At 33.8% G+C, this 20102-nt stretch overlaps 2 protein-coding genes across 3 annotated transcripts; both read right to left on the bottom strand.

Annotated features, from left to right (window-relative positions):
* Positions 1–224: 224 nt before the first annotated feature.
* LOC114245682 (uncharacterized) lies at positions 225–19455 on the bottom strand. Of its 2 annotated transcripts, none has more exons than XM_028177941.2 (18): positions 19351–19455; positions 19078–19217; positions 18731–18786; positions 18481–18643; positions 18024–18128; positions 17844–17921; positions 16573–16745; positions 15197–15341; positions 14657–14693; positions 10908–11072; positions 10147–10248; positions 9114–9248; positions 7664–7845; positions 6749–6875; positions 6098–6217; positions 4513–4857; positions 3685–3848; positions 225–2101 (listed from the first exon to the last, which is right to left on the bottom strand). In XM_028177941.2, exons 2-17 carry the CDS (start codon positions 19156–19158, stop codon positions 3694–3696), a joined length of 2169 nt encoding a protein of 722 aa, XP_028033742.2. In that variant the 5' UTR covers positions 19159–19217; positions 19351–19455; the 3' UTR covers positions 225–2101; positions 3685–3693. The 2 variants fall into 2 exon arrangements, with proteins under 2 accessions (XP_028033742.2, XP_028033741.2); XM_028177940.2 differs by having other exon boundaries at positions 3703–3848.
* LOC149503419 (uncharacterized) lies at positions 12059–14520 on the bottom strand. The gene is made up of 2 exons (XM_089736052.1): positions 14054–14520; positions 12059–13838 (listed from the first exon to the last, which is right to left on the bottom strand). The coding sequence occupies exons 1-2, from the start codon at positions 14199–14201 to the stop codon at positions 12913–12915; spliced, it is 1074 nt and encodes a 357-aa protein (XP_089592178.1). The 5' UTR covers positions 14202–14520; the 3' UTR covers positions 12059–12912.
* Positions 19456–20102: the final 647 nt, after the last annotated feature.

Genomic DNA, 20102 nt, shown 5'->3' with positions numbered 1-20102 from the left:
TTTTATTTTAAAAGTAGCCTATGTTCGTCAGGGACAATGTCGGCTTCTAATGGAAAAAGAATTTTTCAAATCGGTCCAGTAGTTTCGGAGCCTATTCGAAACAAACAAACAAACCTTTCCTCTTTATAATATTAGTATAGATTATATCACCATCGACATTGTTGAGATTAAAAGTACAATAAAAACAATTACTCATATAAATTCTATGAACTACAAAAACCAACTCAGTAGGTATAAGAAGTTTATTATAAAATATTTACAATGAGTTTTATAAACACTAACTAAACCTAATCGATAAAGGTCTATACGATCTACTGTAGAGCACTGCTTAAAAATATGAATATTTATTTTTGTTTGAATTTTACAGAGGAGTAATTACTGATGTTGATTTGGGAATAATTTCAAAGGCGTAGTAATTTTACAAAAAGAAGTAGTAAGCTTGCTTTCTTCAAAGTTAATAATATGTAAATTTACTTTAACCGTTTTGTATGTATATATTTGACCCATTCGGCCAATGCAAAATATAACTTCCGCTGTCCCAGCCGCCTTTAAAACTAATCGACTCGAATATCGATCTTTGAACGAAACTATTTCCACTTATATTTGAAATGGTTACAGGAATGTTTTATCTATAAATATATATTAAAATAATAATAAAAAAAAAACAATCTCGTTACATAAATGCAGTACAGTATAATAAAAAAAAATATAACCTAAAAAAAATGATAAAATTTGTTTCATTAGTATATTTAATTTAAATCTACGAAGCTTGCGTTTCGCGTCAACAGTTGTAATTTAAAAATAATAAAATATAATTTGTTACATTTTGATATTGCGGGGGAAAATACAATAAAATCCATCATGAATGTATATTTTTTATACTTCCAACATCGTCCTGAGTTGTTTTTATCTGTCACCTCAATTAAATACTAGTCTATAATTTGAATGACGCTTCATAAAGTCGTTAAAGATTCAATGCATCTCAAATTATATTTTATTTTAACATAGATTATAATAATTGCAGGCATTTCACTTTAGTATTTAAAACATGTTGATACATACAGAGCTTGTAATATCAAATACGATTTTTTCTTTCTTTCTATATATTATTATATTACTTTGTGTCATAATAATGTCTACTATAGAAAATAGTAGATTTAATATAGTCATTATGTAAATTATGCATTTCTTTAATGTCATTAACATTAATGAACACAAGATGCTGCTTTGTTTTTTTAATTTACTTGCTTCCATACAATAATTGTACTTTCAAAGTTTATTTTTAAATACTAGACACTACCTATATAGGGTTTTCATTTCAGTAAATAGAAACGTTAACTCATTGCGTCCAACAAATTCCGATGGAGTTTGTTTGTGAGCGACAAAAGCGAAGTAAAACCTTCATGTGTACCAACCACATTGACGCGTTTATTCAATTATATAAATATATATATTTTTATTTTTATTGCCTAGGTGTGTGGACGAGCTCACAGCCCACCTGGTGTTAAGTGGTTACTGGAACCCATAGACATCTACAATGTAAATGCGCCACACACCTTGAGATATAAGTTCTAAGGTCTCAGTATAGTTACAGCATTACTGCTTCACGGCAGAAAGAGGCGGGGCGGTGGTACCTACCATGCGGACTCACAAGAGGTCCTACCACCAGTAAATTTTGCGATGAAGGTCCAATGAGGTGTTTACATTCCCATTACCAACGACATATCGTCAGACGTTACGTGTTAGTAAATCGCTTTGAATAGAATCGCAACTCATCGCCTGCGCTCACTCATCTAGGACAATAAGTCATCTGCTTCTGAAGTCGATTAGTTAAAGTGCATGCATTGTATATATATGAAAAGGGTTGTCCAACCACCGAACAGCCGACTTGTGGCTTCAACTTTTGCGTTCAGATTACTCTTCACGGTCCTTAATAACATTTTTTTTTCTTTAATATTTATATCCAACTAAATTATCACGTAACGTGAATGTTTTTTATTTGTATAAAAATAATATATGTGTGTTTATATTATCGATAATTTTAAGATTTCGGCTTTCGTTTCGCCGGTGACCTTGGTGATGGAGCCTCAGTCTTCTTACTCTGAAATTTATAATTCATAAAGTGATTTTTAGTGTTCGTGTCATAATGAACTAGTAGGTAGAAGTATTGAAGTAGGTACACATCAGTGTTTTTATTGTTTTTTTATTGCTTAGATGGGTGGACGAGCTCACAGCCCACCTGGTGTTAAGTGGTTACTGGAGCCCGTAGACATCTACAACGTAAATTCGCCACCCACCTTGAGATATAAGTTCTAGTCTCAAGTATAGTTACAACGGCTGCCCCACCCTTCAAACCGAAACGCATGGCTGCTTTATAATGGAAATAGTCAGGGCGGTGGTACCTACCCGCGCAAGAGGTCCTACCACCAGTAAATTCTCCGGTAAAAAACTCAATGAGGGATACAAACATTCTAAACAATGTGACTCATCAGTTGTATTTAGGGGTTAGCAATAAAATATAATATATACTGTGATAAGCGGATGGCACTATGTGCAAAGTCTGAGTTATGATTAAAAAATATTATACAAATGTTGTTGACTTCAATTTTTCGAAAATAAATTGAGCATTAAGAGATTGGAGCATTCATTCTTAAAATTTTCAAATTGAGATTTTAAACATACTAATATCTTCTAATATATGTATATGGATATATGAGTCGACTATTATCAAAGCCGGCAATGTGACTTTTGGACAATTATTGGTAGATCAGAAAAACGAATTATTGACTTTGTATTCCTTTGGCAGTCACAAAACTCTTCTGAACGACATCTTAGATAAATAACAGGTTAAGTATTAACCTTTATTTAATGCAGGTTTTGAACCTTATTCTTTGAAGGAGACGATAATATTCAAATCAATCTGTATTGACATATCAATAACATTTTTTTGTCTAAATGCACAGATTGCCACCTTTGATAATAGACGACTCATATTTAAGAATAAATATTCACTCAGTAATTGTTATTAAATTAGTCTTATACTTGAGGATAGAATAAAATCTACACACAATTCCATACAGAATCTAAAATTAAGTTTCATCTTTTTTTTTTTTTTTTTTTATTGCTTAGATGGGTGGACGAGCTCACAGCCCACCTGATGTTAAGTGGTTACTGGAGCCCATAGACATCCACAACGTAAATGCGCCACCCACCTTGAGATACAAGTTCTAAGGTCTCAAGTATAGTAACGACGGCTGCCCCACCCTTCAAACCGAAACGCATTACTGCTTCACGGCAGAAATAGGCAGGGTGGTGGTACCTACCCGCGAGGACTCACAAGAGGTCCTACCACCAGTAATTACGCAAATTATAATTTTGCGGGTTTCATTTTTATTACACGATGTTATTCCTTCACCGTGGAAGTCAATCGTGAACATTTGTTGAGTACGTATTTCATTTGAAAAATTGGTACCCGCCTGCGGGATTCGAACAACGGTGCATCGCTCAACACGAATGCACCGGACGTCTTATCCGTTAGGCCACGACGACTGTCGTGATTTATTGATCAGAGATATGACATGATATCATTGGTCGTCATTTTTTGCTTTATATATATTGTGTTATAGTTGGCATCACTTACAAGCTCTTACATGCTCGCGCTATCTTCACTACTCTAGCACTCACATAAACATTTTATCTAACCTCTCTTGATCGCTTCGCTCTCGGTTCGCCAGAGTCTTCTTTCGTCTTTTGATCTTTTGTCGTCTCCTTCGCCTTCTCTTTCTCTTTATCGTCTTTTTGTTCTTTATCTTCCTTAACTTCTTTAGAATTCTTATCACTATCTGAAACTAATACAAAAAAGTTTCAGAAGAATAGATACGAATGAAATTATGATATTAAAACTGTTATGTTTTATATCTTTCACACTTGTTCTGATTTGCTCGTCGACAAAACGATTGTTTCCGTGTAGGTTTAATAATTTTATTACTAGTGGTCCCGCAGTAGTCGAAATTCGACTATAATTAATTGAAATTTTCTTCATAAACATTATTATGGTTCTATTGTCAAAAATTATTAGAATTTTTTAATATAATCACAGATTTCGCCAAAAGTACACTATAGATAAATAGTATTAAAGACAAACAATATTAATTTATTCTCATTTTGATCAGACTTTCAAATATAACAAAAGTTTGACAATAAATGTAGAGTATATGTGTTGGGTCAAATACATGATAGTGTGTGTAATGTTTTCTTTATTGATTTAATGATTTTTTATGCATAATTAAAAAAAAAAAAACATTCTGCACTCCTCTATATTCTCTATAAGTGTGGGAAATTTCATACTCCTCCGTCCGCGCAATTTTCGTAAAAAGGGGTACAAAGTTTTTGCTTCACGTATTAATATGTAGATGAGCAACACAACACATTAAATTTAACTAGGTGTATAGCGGGAAGAAAGTATCTACTAAGAAATCTATTATCTCTTGTCTGTATTACTGTTACACTAACCTTTATCATTAACCTGTTCACTCTTCTCGTTTTGTTCGTCAACTTTCATTCGATCATCTTCTTTATCTTCACTATCTACAGTTGGCTCTCCATTCTCACTGTCTTTATCACTGCTCTCGACTTCTTTGTTACTTTCAACTTGAGGTTCAGATTCCTGTTCTGCTTCTTTCGGTGGCTCTTTTTCATTTTCTTTGTCGTTTTCCTTTTCTTTCTCCTTCTCTATTTCTCTCTCTTTCTCTTTTTCCGTCTCCTTCTCTTTATCTTCATGTTTATTCCTAGACGATTGTCGTTTGCCCAAAGTCTTTGGTGTAGCATTGTTTGATTCTTTGTTCTTTTTGGGTTTGGCTTGAAAAAAGAAAATTTGTTTTCAATACATATCCTCAAATTTTTCCATCAATCATTTTCCAGACTACTTATGTTTTCAACAGTAAAATTATGATAATTAGGCAACAAATTCAACAAAGATATGACATAAAGATAATGATCGTACGACAAGGTTAAAATAAATCACCTCCTCCACACCATCAACTCAAGCATTGCTATGAGGATGACATGGACTATATGCGATATACCGGCCATCAATCTCTCTAGGAGCGGGATGCATAAGAAACGATGTAAGCTTGCATCACTTTAATTTATGTTAACCCTTTCAATAAGAAATGTGTCTACATTGCAAAAAGATCTTTTGTCGTGATAAGAAAATATTGTGATTCTTAGGGTCGACGATTCTAACGGTCTTCAGAATTGGAATTATTTGAAGCGTAACGTAATGTAGACATCAAAGATGTTAGGATGGAGCGGAAGCGATACTTGACGTCTGGACATGGGACTTTTGTTGAACAAAGCACAGGTTCACCTTAGCGTGAAATACTGCTAACATCATTGAGCCTGGGCTCCCAAATACCCGATACTTCCGATTGATATACAAGAAGAAGGCTGTTCGGTTTGTCAGTTATCCTGGTTTCATGGATTATTAGGAATTCCTGGTTCTACAAGGGACTCATAATTCTCAGTATTTAGTACCGTATGATATGCCTGCTGAAGAAGTAAAGGTACTTAATATAAGGGAGGTATGAAATACCTAATATTTACATAATAACTAATACTTACAAAATACCTGATACTTATTTATTTATTTATTTATTAAGTCGCACCAACAAAGTGATCATCAATACAAAACATTGACAAATTGACAAAAGTTCATGGCAGATGTCACCTCAATTATAGGTGCAATCGACAGTGCATTAACATCAAAAATAAAAAAAATATACAGCTAAGATTTGAATACATTTATATATAATACAATTACTTACATAATACCTACAATTACTGCATTCCTTCAGTGATTCTAGAGATTTTTTTGACATAATGATATGCAATCTGACTTTATAATGAACTTCGCCCATCACAGTGTTTCCAACGTACTACAGTAAATCTTCTTTAAACAGGGTTTAAGTCCTTAGCAGCAACTTGGTTGTTCGTCTGTCATTGCTGACGGGTATGAGCGACGGTTACCACCAACCATGAGGTGAGCCGTATGCTCGCCTCTACACAAAAGCAATAAAAAATGACAATAAATACATACTGGGCGTAGTTTTCTTCTTTTCAACGTTGTTTTCTTCGATAGCTTCAGTGACTGATGTGTCCTCATCATTTGCAGCTTCTATAGCGGACTGCATTGACTGCGGTGAAGGTGTTGACAATTCTAATTTAAAAGGAAGAAAAACACTTGTTGTAAACCATTTTGTATATGATAAAAACTGTTAGTCATGAATTTTTACCTATGACAAAAGAAAACAGTATAATCACAGTACCAACACTCATTACAATGGACAACTATGTTTTTTTTAAAACAATAAGATATTTAATAAACGTTCACGAATAAGTCTCACACTAAAGGAATAACATTGTGTAATAAAAAAAAAACTTGGCAAAATGATAATTTGTGTAATTATTGATGGTAGGAAGTCTTGTGAGCCCGCATGGGTAAGCACCACTACCCTGCCTTTTTCTGTCAAGACGAAGTAATGCATTTCGGTTTAAAGGACGGGTAAGGGACAGCCGTTGTACTTAAAACGGAGACTTAGAACTCATATCTCAAGGTGGGTTATGACATTTAAATGGTTGATTCCTGTGAGCTCCAACGACTACTTAAGACCAGGTCAACTGTGAGCTTGTCCACCCATCTTAGCAATAAAAAAATTCAAATTGCCAATATATGAAGGTAGTTTCATACCAAGTGGTTCGTGCACCATTTCTAGGAGCTCATCCGATGTCAGCTTTGCCGTTATCTTTTTAAAGTGTACGACTCTAGCCGAGAAGAACTCCCAGAATGATAAACCGTCTGGAACGGTGAATAGGTCCTGTGAAAAATAATAAGTTTTATTTAATCATTATCTTTTAATATGTCCCTTATTTTGGTACAGAGACTGCTTAGACTTAAGAGATCCTCAATTACTGTTTGTCAATGACTACCGTTCCAAAAACAGGGATAGGGTCACCTTTCAATAGCCTTCTTGTTTCAGCCTTGACATCTATAGTCACCCTTTTGCTGACATCCATTCACATTTTTCAGTGCATAATACAATCATTATTTTCATGGCTATTTGAAATAAGCTGTCTGTTGAGCCAACTCTGGCGTGAGCCAACTCTGGCGTAACCTTTTTATCAACATTAATGGTGCAATGTCAGGAATGAGGATGTCAGGATGTACAAACATTTGAACTAAATTGTATGAACACCTTAATGACTAATGTATATATTTATTAATTTAGCTTTATCTATACATTCATTCATAATTTTGTCAAGAAACAATAGATTTTTTATATTAAAATAAAAAATTGTACATGCAAGTGTTATAATTATTTCTAATTTAGAATGCAACTGCATTTCTTTTTGTTAAATCAAATGACATTAATATACAAATTCATCATGAATTATTGTAGAAATGAAGTGAGAAAGTTCTAACTATCTGGTCATCCTTTTTCATACTTTAATTACTACATTATTTTATACAACTTATCTTAGTATCTTATACCAAAATGATTCCTTAATGATATTTGGAATAAAAACAAAATGTCAGTACTAAAACACAGGAAATACGTCTATTGTGTGTTCAAAACAATAAAGATTAGATAAGGTAAGGGTTTACCTTCATTGTCTTGTAGAGTGTATCGGCCTGTTTCCTGATGAGATGAGCCTGTTTACTGAATTCCAAAGCATCTTTCTCACTTAGATCCCACGATGGAGTGTTTCCGACGTACGCTCGCATGCGTTTAACGGTTTCTAAGCACGTCGGGTGTTTCAGCAGCATTAGAGGTTTCACTTCTAATTCTGTAACACAAATTTTATATACCGATTAGCTGACCCGGCAGACTTCGTAGTGCCTCAATCGATAAATAAAAGACCTAAACTTTTGTATAAAATAAACTTAAAACAAACAAAAGGAATCCGCCCGACGGGGGACACATCAAAGGAAAAACAAAATTGTTATTTTTATTTAATTCCGAGCATTTTCATATTTATCTACCTTTTAAACCTTCTCTGGCCTTCCACGAATAATTCAAGACCAAAATTAGCTAAATTGGTCCAGTCGTTCTCGAATTTTAGCGAGACTAACGAACAGCAATTCATTTTTATATATATACCGATTATTAAATAATTAATATAGGATGGAGTCGAGGCCTAATCCTGATCATATTTGCGAACTTAATATGTTGTTTGGGGTTTACACTTGTTCTTACCACATTTATATTTTCAGTAATCATAACACAAAAGAAAGTGCTATGTTTGAAAATTATTATATGAAGAATGTCTATTATTGAATCTTCTTTAGCATTGTGATTAAAGTAAGTAAAACTGAATAAAATTATAAAGAGATATTGAAAGAAATCAACATTTATAGGACTTGGTGTGCAAGAAAATAAATGTGAATTATAGAAACATATGTTTTTTTTATTATAGTGTCTTTTTAGATTTTATGTAAATGTGTATTATGTAATTAAATTAAATGTTAATACATATTTATATTTATCGAAGATACGTGTACACAGTGGATTCCTTAAACTATTACAGCTCCTACTTGTGTAGACAATATGACCATTTATTCATTTGTGGCAATTTTAAGTTATGCATGTTTTCCTTGCAAGCTGCCACTGCAGCTGCCCCCTATTTCTTGAACACATTAGTATTAGGGTTATGAGACTGCAATCACGGTAGGCAGCGGCTTGGCTCTGCCCCTGACATTGTTGAGGTCCATGGGCGACGATAACCACTCACCATCAGGTCAGCCGTATGCTCGTCTGCCTACAAGGGCAATAAAAAAAAATCATTACCTACCTTCACTATAAATAGTGGACTGGTGCAATATTAACAAATTTTAACTTTTTCTTTGAACAGAAAACTGTGTAGTAAAGTAGTATAAAGGACCCAATTTTACAGGTTTACTGATGTATTGAGATGATCTGTGACTAAATATAAATGTTTGTTAATATGCAGGCAGCGCAGGACCGGTCTCTGTGGCGAGGCTTGGGGCAGGCCTACGTCTAGCAGTGGACGTCTGTGGGCTGATAAAATCAATTAAAAATGGAATTGATACTTACCCATAAATTCGTCGAGCAATTTAAGACACAGTTCAGTGTCGGCCTTCTCTAAGCATAAACAAGTTTTAATCTTGGCATCTAATTCGATCAACTTCATTTCTGTCTTCAGGAATTGCACGCGGGATTTTTTCTCTTCTGGAAGTAACGTAAAGTTATTTAGACATTTATTGTTTGACAAAAACAAACAGGATGCAGACAAACTAGTATTTTTATCCAAGCTTCTACAAGTTTTATTAATTCCTAAAACCTCAAAATAATGAGATTTTTTTTAAATAATTCTAAATTATTCATTCCTTTATTTTGTCTTTTTACATATTAATTGAAGACATGAGTGGATAAAGGGGATATGATACAATTTGTTAATTTTGAGAAAACGGGCAACAAACTTTTTGTTACTTGAACTTTTTCTTCATACATAATTCCTTCATCACATGCAATTTCTAAAAATAGCCTTTAAGCCGGAGTTTTAAGGTCTAATATGGTTTATAAGCACATAACACCTTCATTCAATTAAAAACTCAAAAATCTTTAAAATGGTACTTAAGCCCCTCATCCACTTATGTCTTCAATTATAACAAAGTTTTTGCTGCTTTTAATGCATATTAAAATTAATAATGAAATACATAAATTGAGGCCTATAGCGCTTAAGCTTACCATAGTTAGTATAGAAGTAATGAGGTTTGAATTTACTTTTACACCGCTTCGTAGGCAAAAACAATACGCGCAAAAATAATATTTACAAAGCCATCCGTTGTCTATGGTTGAAACTAGGGATAGGCCGGTTTTGCATCATCATTAATTATGTTTTAAATAAATTGCAATAAATAAGAGCGAATATGAAAAATTGTGGGTTAGATCCTTTAGCCACCATTTCTGCACTGAAGGTCTCAATTTTTGTCATGATCCATTAAAATTTTCTTAAAACGGGATGGAATGAAAAAATCGCAAAATTATGTTCTATCCCTTAATTTAGGTTTTACCTCTCACTGTTCAGTTTTGTTAGACTATTTATGTTAGTTATTTAAAATCTTACCTGTCTCACGCTCCTTATCTAAAGTTGCCTTTTCTTCATCAGTAAGATTCAGATCCATAACTAGTTGCGCTAACACTGATTGAGATGTTATCTGTCCTCTCTCTATAAACAGAACAATTATTTTTAAACTTAGAATTTGATCTAAAGAGGTTACTGGACTTATACTTAACTAACAGAGTAAGGGAGAAGTATAGAGTAATAAAACAGTTTAAATTAGTTTGAATGCAGCATCACAGATGCCGATTTGCAAATCTAGGCTATCACAAAGCTGTTAGGGCAGCGCGAGATATTATCCCTGCCATTACCAGCCGTTTAGTTGGTCTTATTTATATACAGTAGCCGAGACATCGTTTTAGTTATTTTTATTTCTTATTGCATAGATGGATGGACGAGCTCACAGCCCACCTGGTGTGAAGTGGTTACCGGAGCCCATGGGCATTTACAACGTAAATAAAGCCACCCACCTTGAGATATGAGTTCTAAGGTCTCAGTATAGTTGTAACGGCTGCCCTTCTAACCCAAACGCATTACTGCTTCACGGCAGAAATAGGCAGGGCGGTGGTACCTACCCGTGCGAACTCACAAGTGGTGGTACACCAGTAGTTACAGAAAATTTGCGGGTTTGATTTACAATACTTAAAGAATATCGGACTCACAAGTGGTGGTACACCAGTAGTTACAGAAAATTTGCGGGTTTGATTTACAATACTTACAGAATATCTATAAAGAAGATGATTATTTATTAATTGAAAATAACATACCTAATTGCAATTTAAGTGTAACAGCATTAGTGGCCGCCTGTTTGTCCCACTGTAGTTTACTAGACTCGTTCTTGAAGTTGACTGGTCGAGATTGGAATAGTTTTATACCGACATATTGACCGCTGGGCAGGTAGGCGATAAGAATGTTGTCTTTCTCTGGATCGTCTGTAATAAACGGAGCTCGTCTATACTAATTATAAAGAGGAAAGATTTGTTTGTTTGTTTGTATTGAATAGGCTGCGAAACTATTGAACCGATTTAAAAAGTTCTTTCACTGTTTGGAAGTTACACTATTCCTGAGTGACAGGCTATAATCTATTATAAAAAAAAATAGAGATCCTTACTAAAACTCCAATAATGTAACCCAAGATGTAAAAAAATTAAAATATTAATTACATCGCATGCCCGCGAAAACTATTGATGATAGAATAAAATAATGTACTACGACTTTGTAGAACACATTATTATTTACAAAAAGTGTCGCGACAGCATATGTCTAACTATTATAGTTATGCCGCAATAAGTGTCCTTTTATTAAACAAAAAAAAAACGTCAAATATCGTTGAAATTTTTTGTTAAAGACCCGAGCGGAGCCGGAGCAGGGCGCTTGTTACTTATATTTCAATAGATACGTCCCAAGGTTGATTCGCATTAATCGGTACATAAAAAACTAATGATAATATTTAAACGGCCATACTACAATATACATTTATATATTTATGGTCACGTGAAAAGGAAGCCACCTGACTACGTCGGAAATTTGGCGCTACTGCTCGACCTCCCCGGTCGAAGACCTAGAGGTAGACCCAAGACAAGGTGGAGGGACGTAGTGCTGAAGGACAAGAGAGAATGCAATGTTGCTGACGAGGATGTCGAAGACAGAGCGAAGTGGAGGAGTAAAGTCAGGAAAGCTGACCCCACCACCATGTGGGATAAATAGCTGGGAAGAGAGAGAGAGAGAGAGAGAGAGACTACAATATACATTTATTTGGATAAAACGTGTACTAGTGTGTATTGAATATTATAGCAAACGATATTGAGACTACTATTTATTGTGTATAAGAAATATCAGAAGTACTGACAGAAGATATGCGAAAAAATATTTTACGATATTAATATTACTTTCCCTTTACGAGTTTTAAATAGGAACTGTATATACATCATAATATACTTCCTATTTCTGAGAAATCTACAGGCATAAGAAAAGACCGGAACATATTTATTTGCAGTTGCTGGCAAGGTAGTCAAACTTACACATGAGGTAACAAAACACCCCACAACTTTTATTTTCTTATTGCTCTTGTAGGTAAACGACCCACCTGATGATGAGTGGTTACCGTCGCCCATGGACTTCAGCAATGCCAGGGCCAGAGCCAAACCGCTGCCTACCGTTAAGTACTCTCCACAAGCCTCGTTTGAAGAAGGACATGTCACAGCGCTCGTCAAACACCGTAGTATTCAAAAATACAACATTGGAGCTTAGCACATGTACCTTTTAGGGCTACAACTTTTTTAAGTAATGCTTTGTTTAGCAGCCTACTGATGGCGTTATATTGTTAATGACACAGGGGGCGGTTGTTTATAAGCGCTCACTTGATGCCGCAATAAAAATTGGATAGTTATTGCTATTGTTGCCGTGATGTTGTAAATTTTATTTACAATAAACCAATGAAAACTGATCTAGCTTCACTGACTTTATTTAACGATGAATGAACAAGCTCAGAACTCATCTGATTTTAAGTGGCTTCCTAAGCTTAAGATACACTTCTTAGCGGCAGAAATAGGTAGGGTAATAATAACTTACCAGTAAAAAACTAGCACCTGCTTGTTGATTTTTGTATTTGTATTATTGTTATAAACAGATCTTTCATGTGATTGGGTTATCTGTGTCTAACAGCATTACAACCATTTTTACTTATTTTTAAATAAATAGAAAATTAAACTATATATTTTATATTTATTTATTACTAAATATATTTTATTTAAAACAAACGACTTTTAAATTTTATTTTCTAAGTAGCTTTCTATTCTCCTCGGGGTACATAGTAATTATTTTATTTATAGTATCATTTACTTCAGGATTTACGTGTTCCATGGGACCTGCGGTCTTCATGTAATCAGAATATTTCATATTAAAACCAATGTCACCATATTTGACCGTCATCACTACTGGTGTAAAAAATTTCTTAACAAGGCTGTTGTTAAATAGTTCAAAATACTCTGCACCGGATGGTATATCATGATTTACAGTGAAACTTTGGTCATCTAGATTTTTGTAAGTTTTCAGAGATATGACTGAAGTCGTAGATTGGGTTCTGCTCAACCCTGTAACCGTTGATGAAGAGGATTCTCTTGTAAGCGCACACGGTGTTAGGTTATTGTCATTTAATAGATTTATGGAGTTGAATATAAGACCTCCTAATGAATCAGTTTTCGTTTTTCTGTTCACATTAACAACTTTAACGTTTCCACAACTCTGAGTGCAATGGGTCTTATGCTTTAGAAGCAAACTATCTTCTATGTTAAGATTGCAAGCTTGTCCGGTAGCATTGTGGGTATGAAAATACTCATTAGTAAAACAATTGCTTAGAGAACAATCACTTGGAATACTGGACTCGACTAAAACATTAGTGGTTACTTCGTTCATTTTGTCAAGTTGGTCATTCTGAGATTCTACATTTAAACTCGGTTGATGTGTTGCATAAAATGTGTCATCAACACATTTGTTAGCGACACAAACATTTGATCCAATAGTTGTACCATCATCATTATTCTGTATTTTTTTACATTTCGTTGGAGGAATAAATTTTTTGCGCTTTGCAGATGTTTTCATGTGTTTTCCGAATTTTGGTGCTATGTTATTATTATTAACCTGTGCATCTTGTCCTTTAATTGTTTTTATAGAACTTATTGTTTTTGTTACTATACATTCTGGAATAAAGGTAAGTAGCTTTTATTGAAACGAAAAATAAAATATGTATTCGCATTATCTATAAATAGAAAAAAAAACTTATTATTTTGATCTAATATATTATCATCCATAACAACGCGTCATCGTCAAATAATAATTTAAATTTGGAACGGTATTTAATTTCAATTTGTAAACGAAAAACATTAATTTTAATACCATTAAAATTCGTACTCACTGGCGTTTTCGTCTTTTTGTGAACTTCTGTCAGTAATTTCACGTTCGTAGTCATTTAAGCACGTATCTAGTGCGAAATTATCATCATATTGACTTAATATATCGTTGTCGAAATCGAAAAGAAGACTTTCTTGTGAAACATTGTTCATTTTTTTATAAAATAATGGCGCGAATATTCTAATTAGGCGGTATATTTTCGCGTTTACATGTCAAATTTGTAAATCGAACAGCTTAAAAATATGTAAACGCGCAAAGGGTTTTTGATCAAAAAGGTCTTACTTAATAATCTTCAATTACATCATCATGCAATTTATTCAAGACGCAAGATTTAATTCATCTGTATTTAATATTATTTTTAAACTAATTTTTTTAATAAGCAGTACGATTTTAGTTGCAAATTAAACTTCAGTTTAAAAAAAATTATATTAGATGATAATTAGATATTCCAATAGGATCTTCATTCTTAGGTCAATTCATAGCAGTACCTCACAATTATTGTATTTATGTAATAACATAAATTACTCACAATGTGTGCTCACTGTTACGTCGTGAGTGTATATAATACATTATTTCCTTTTTTAATTATATAATAAAATCAACTAACCTGGTTTGAAAGGTTCTTTCAAATCCTCCAACTCGGACTGAAACCAAAGATAACATTAGTTATCTACATATAAAACATGGAATCATCTTTAGCACTGTTGCGAATTGAAATACGATCACGACATCTTTGAGATTTAGCCTGTGATAAAATAACAAATACTTCTGAATGTTTTCGAATTGACTACATGTGAATTGCACACTTGTTTTTTTAAATATCTTGTGTACCTATGGGCCCACAGAACTTGTACAGCAATTAAGACCGTCTATCATCGGCAACGCGAGATTTTATTAATTATTTTAATACATTTTACTTAAAGGCATTAAAGTTCATTGTTGTCGTAAATGATTTTCTTTTTAAACTATTTGAATTGACGCACGTACGAATTTATCATGACTTACTTTCAAGTTATTAATGTCAATATTCTTGACAAGACCAAGACAGTATAAAAATAAGCTGGATGTATCCCTTCACTTGAAATAATATTATCGTAATTTTAACTTAAACTTACTAGGTACAGCTAAGTTTAAAAATTAAACTTACTTGCGGCACGGCATTGAAATGCTTAATGTTTTTATCTTTTTCGGTTTTGTCTTTTTCTTTTTCTAAGGGCGGTGAAGCGCCGCGACGTTTCTTCGGAGCGGGAGACGGTAGCGTTGCGTTATCTTCAGTCTGCTCATCTATGTATCTGCAAAAGATGTTTTAAAACAATCTTATACCTTTAAACGAGTAATTCTTGTACTTAAATAATAATATATGTATATACATATTTATATAATCTGAATCTCGGAAACGGCTCCAACGATTTTCATAAAACTTAGTGTACAGAGGATTTCGGGGGCGATAAATCGATCTAGCTACGATTTTATTTTCAGAAAATGTTGTTTTATTCGTGTTTTCAATAATCAACTTTATCGACTCTTCCCGACATCTATTGGCGAATAATAATACTATTTTTCTTAATTCAGAGCAACTAACTGCTTTAAAGACACCACAAGATGGCGTTATCAAGAAAAAAAAAAGCATTCATCATCTAGTAATTAGTCAATTTTCCTAGTAGCTTATTTACAATGATGTCCTTCTCGTTTGCTGCAAAAATACAATAAATAATAACTTTGTCTATGGAACATTGACATATCACAATATTCTCATCTTATTTAAACAAACGGAAGGCCTCAAACAGCTTACAAAAGAGACATCAGGATGGTCGCAATTCCTATAAACTCACTAGACAGACAAGTAAAAGTAAAGGCCGGGGAAGAAGAAAAAACAAATAATAAAATGTTTGTGACAATCGTTACCGTAGTTTGGTTCTCAACCACCACGGTTCGGTAAGAAACAATATATAATATACGGATGTGTTAAACAAAAGTTTAAGTATTTAAAACTTCTGCGATGTTTCAATCCGATTCAAAACTAAACAAAAATAAAACTAAATAGGCCTTTTTTTTGCTTAGATGGGTAGACGAGCCCAAAGCCCACCTGGTGTTGAGTGGTTACTGGAGCCCACAGACATCTACAACGTAAATGCGCCACCCACCTTGAGACATGAGTTCTAAGGTCTCACTTTTAACAGTACAACGGCTGCCCCGCCCTTCAAACCGAAACGCATTACTGCTTCACGGCAGAAATAGGCAGGGTGGTGGAACCTACCCGTGCGGACTCACAAGAAGTCCTACCACCAGTAACTAAACAAATTACAATTTCTCGGATTTGACTTTTATTACACGATGTTATTCCTTCGCCATCGAAGTCAATCGTCAACATTTGTTAAGTACGTATTTAATTGGAAAAATTGGTACCCGCCTGCGGGATTCGAACACCGGTGCATCGCTCGATATGAATGCACTGAACATCTTATCCTTTAGGCCACGACGACTTCTTCTTATAATACTATAGCTTTGTTATCTGATTGTTACCTTTTTGGACGTATCTTCCTGCCGCTCCTGCTGACCAGCTCTTCCTCTTTCTTTTCATCCTGATCATCTTCTCTTGATTCATCCCTTTTGGCCTTACCTCGAGGTGTCTTTGGCTCTTTGACTGGTTTGGCAGGGGTTTTCACGGATTCTGCTTTGGATTTTCTGCCTTTTGGCTGTTGAAAATAATTTTGTTATAATTTTACACTGCCAAAATAGAATAATAGTTAACAGTTTAATAACAATGGCTAATAATACTAGTTATGGTCATCACAAATTGCAAACTCATCCATATGACTTGTGGATAACATCAATTACCTAGTTATGAGTAAATGAAAAATTATTACGAATACAAGTGAATTCATTGCTTCAATTTACTTTTAAAAAAAAATTAAGCAGTAGTGGTATTAAATTTTTGATTAAATACGTATTTAATACATATTCATGAATGAGTTCCATACTAAAGAATAATAAAATCGTGTAATAAAAACCAAACCTGCAAAAATATAATTTGCGTAATTACTCGTGGTATTATTATTTTTTTATTGCTTAGATGTGTGGACGAGCTCACAGCCCACCTGGTTACTGGAGCCCATAGACATCCACAACGTAAATGCGCCATACACCTTGAGATATAGTTCTAAGGTCTCAGTATTGTCACAACGGCTGCCCCACCCTTCAAACCGAAACGCATTACTGCTTCACGGCAGAAATAGGCGGGGCGGTGGTACCTACCCGTACGGACTCACAAGTGGTTCTACCACCAGTAATTACGCAAATTACAATTTTGCGGGTTTGATTTTTATTACACGATGTTATTCCTTCACTGTGGAAGTCAATCATGAACATTTGTTAAGAACGTATTTCATTAGAAAAATTGGTACCCGCCTACTAATAACCTTGTGAGGTCTCGTGAGTTTTCACCCTTCTTAGCTTTAAAAAATTTGATTATACATAATCTCAAACTACAGGTTCAGTGCTCTAGTCTTGTTACCTACAGCAGTATCATAAAATTCAATAATCCGAGTCACACTAGGTTTTTCAAAGTAGGTACGCTGAATATTTAAGAAGTCAGGCTCATTAGCAATTATAAAAGGTTACTTTTGTCATTTCCACAAATACCTCTTCTATATGTATTCATGGTATTTATAATCTTTTGATACGGAGAAAAATCAATATTACCAGCTTTGAATTTATTGAAAGATTATTTTATGACTAAAGTCCTGTATATTAGATTAGTATAAAAATGAAAATTTTCTGATTGTCACACATACTTTTCCTTCATCGATCACAAGGGCCCCAGTATCATCCGAATCTTCTACGGCAGTATCATTATTTAGTGTGTTAGATGTCTGAAATAATTTAAATCATCATACATCTTTAAGATTTTTAAAAGTTTTACCAATTTAATATATTCATTTGGCTGTCTGTGAATAATGCAAAGAAAAACATACCTCATCAGCTACAGTTTCATCAGCTGCTGTTGTATCAGCATTGGTTTCGTCTAGAGTGTCATTGGCTGTTGTGTCATTTGCTGTAACATTTGGATTTGGAGATTCCTGCATGGAAATTTATTTAGCTAATAATGGAGTAATTTTTCTCAAAAAATATTTTTAGCACACTAAGTCTTAGAGCTCTTTAAACAATATTTTACATATCAATATAGTTTTATTAATCTTTATTTTCTCATTGATAAAGTACAACAAAATTGATTAAATTGTTTAGAGAGCAAAATGCACAGCAATGATTCGAGAAAATTTATTTTTGTATTATGTTTTAATGATTTCCTGAAAGTGTAGCTTTCTTTTCAGCGACATATTGTAATGCAAAACTATACAGGTACTATTTTGCTTCTTCACTTCAAATACAGACCTATATTTACAGAATTTTTGATTACTTTTTGCAGCTTACCCCAATAGATAATCCAACAACTTGTTCTAAAGGTACATTATTAGCAAAATCATGTTCTATCTGCTTCACACCGTCATTGAAATCCCTCCTTTTAACAGTTTTAGTTAAGAATTTGTCCTTGTTTTCTGCATAATCGAATATCATGTTTGGTGGTAGATTTGCACTGAAAATTTGATGTGGCAAATTATTGTTATTGTTCTTAGTATTACAATTCATATTAAAATGGTTTTATTTGCTTTTAGAGACTTACATTTCACCAGTGCCATAGAAATACACAAAATATTTCTTTCCATTCAATCTTTGTACCTGAAATGCAATTGACAAAAATAAGATTCTAATAGAAACAGATTTTTTAAACAAATAAGCATAATATTTTTTTAAAATAGATACTGGATTTAGTTTGTTTTCTGAGAGATATATTGCTAGTTAATGTATACGTATTTTTGAGAGTTATTTGCATAAAAAGCCTTGGTAAGAGTCGAAGCGTCAGTTCAATATGTCTTCCCGCGCTTACCTACCACCAGATAATTTTATGTAATGTTATTGAAAGTGCAAGCTTCTGATTTGAAATCGTTTATGACAACAATCATCACTCACCCGAGCTGGCCATGCTGGATATCCTTTAACTTTAGCAAATATAAAGTCTCCCGACTTGTATTCTCTTACTTTTTTGCCCATTTTCAGTATAACTATGCCGCTGCCGCCGTGTTCTATGTTATCACTGCACAACACTTATTCTGAAATTAATTTAATTGTCATTGAACGAACTCGAAATTTACAATAATGTCTTAAGTATTAATTGCGGTTTTTGTTTTAAGTAATTCTATGGATATTAGACGCTTAGATTAATTTAACCTACAAATTTCTTACCGCGGCAAAGAAGTGACGGAAAAGAAATAAACATGGCGCCTGGCGGCAGTCTCGAACATAGATTATACACATAATATGGTCTCGAATGTCAAATATAGTGGAGTCAGTGGCCGTTTTCCAATTACAGCACAAGAGCGCATTGTGCGGCATAATGCTCAACTAAGCTTCAGCATAATTAACCATTACTTAATGGTAGTTTTCCAATTACAGAGCATAATGCGACTCAGTGACGCACAATGCCGAATTATGCTGAAGCTTAGTTGAGCATTATGCCGCATAATGCGCTCTTGTGCTGTAATTGGAAAACGGCCAGTAATATCGCTACCTATAAGCACACGACATATATAGGTTTTCGAATTTAGTACGGCCATAACGAGGATTTGCTCTGCTATCGTACCAAGTAAGAGCGTAGCGTTTCAGACTGTAGTTAAGGGAAGAAACTGAATGAACGGAACAAAAGCTTATAATTTGTAAAAACTGAAGAATGGCTTGTATAATAGCCGGCAAACTTCTTGAGCATTTGTTGACGTAGTGGGGGTAAGTTTGCGCATGGTACACTCACGTGCAAAAACATTATATACTCTGCGTCATAATGCAATTAAATTATTAAAATCAACATATGTATTTTTTTATATATTTATTAGAACATCAACAAAAAATGTAGGTTAATAATTGTAATAATTTAATCTTGGGGTAAAATAGATATTCCTTCTATTAAGTCAAAACTAGAGCTGTTGCCAGGTCTTGGTTCA

The sequence above is a fragment of the Bombyx mandarina genome, chromosome 02, assembly GCF_030267445.1.
Source record: "Bombyx mandarina strain Sakado chromosome 02, ASM3026744v2".
Taxonomy (NCBI): Eukaryota; Metazoa; Arthropoda; class Insecta; order Lepidoptera; family Bombycidae; genus Bombyx; species Bombyx mandarina.
This window is presented reverse-complemented; position numbering and strand designations above follow the sequence as displayed.

Coding starts and splice junctions, on each gene's coding strand:
- LOC114245682 (XM_028177940.2), bottom strand. CDS start 19,158: ATGGGCAAAAAAGTAAGAGAATACAAGTCGGGAGACTTTATATTTGCT. Junction 17,922..18,023: donor ATGAAACTGTAGCTGATGAG/GTATGTTTTTCT, acceptor AAATTATTTCAG/ACATCTAACACACTAAATAA. Junction 14,694..15,196: donor ATTTCAATGCCGTGCCGCAA/GTAAGTTTAATT, acceptor CTTTGGTTTCAG/TCCGAGTTGGAGGATTTGAA.
- LOC149503419 (XM_089736052.1), bottom strand. CDS start 14,201: ATGAACAATGTTTCACAAGAAAGTCTTCTTTTCGATTTCGACAACGAT. Junction 13,839..14,053: donor ACAAAAAGACGAAAACGCCA/GTGAGTACGAAT, acceptor CCTTTATTCCAG/AATGTATAGTAACAAAAACA.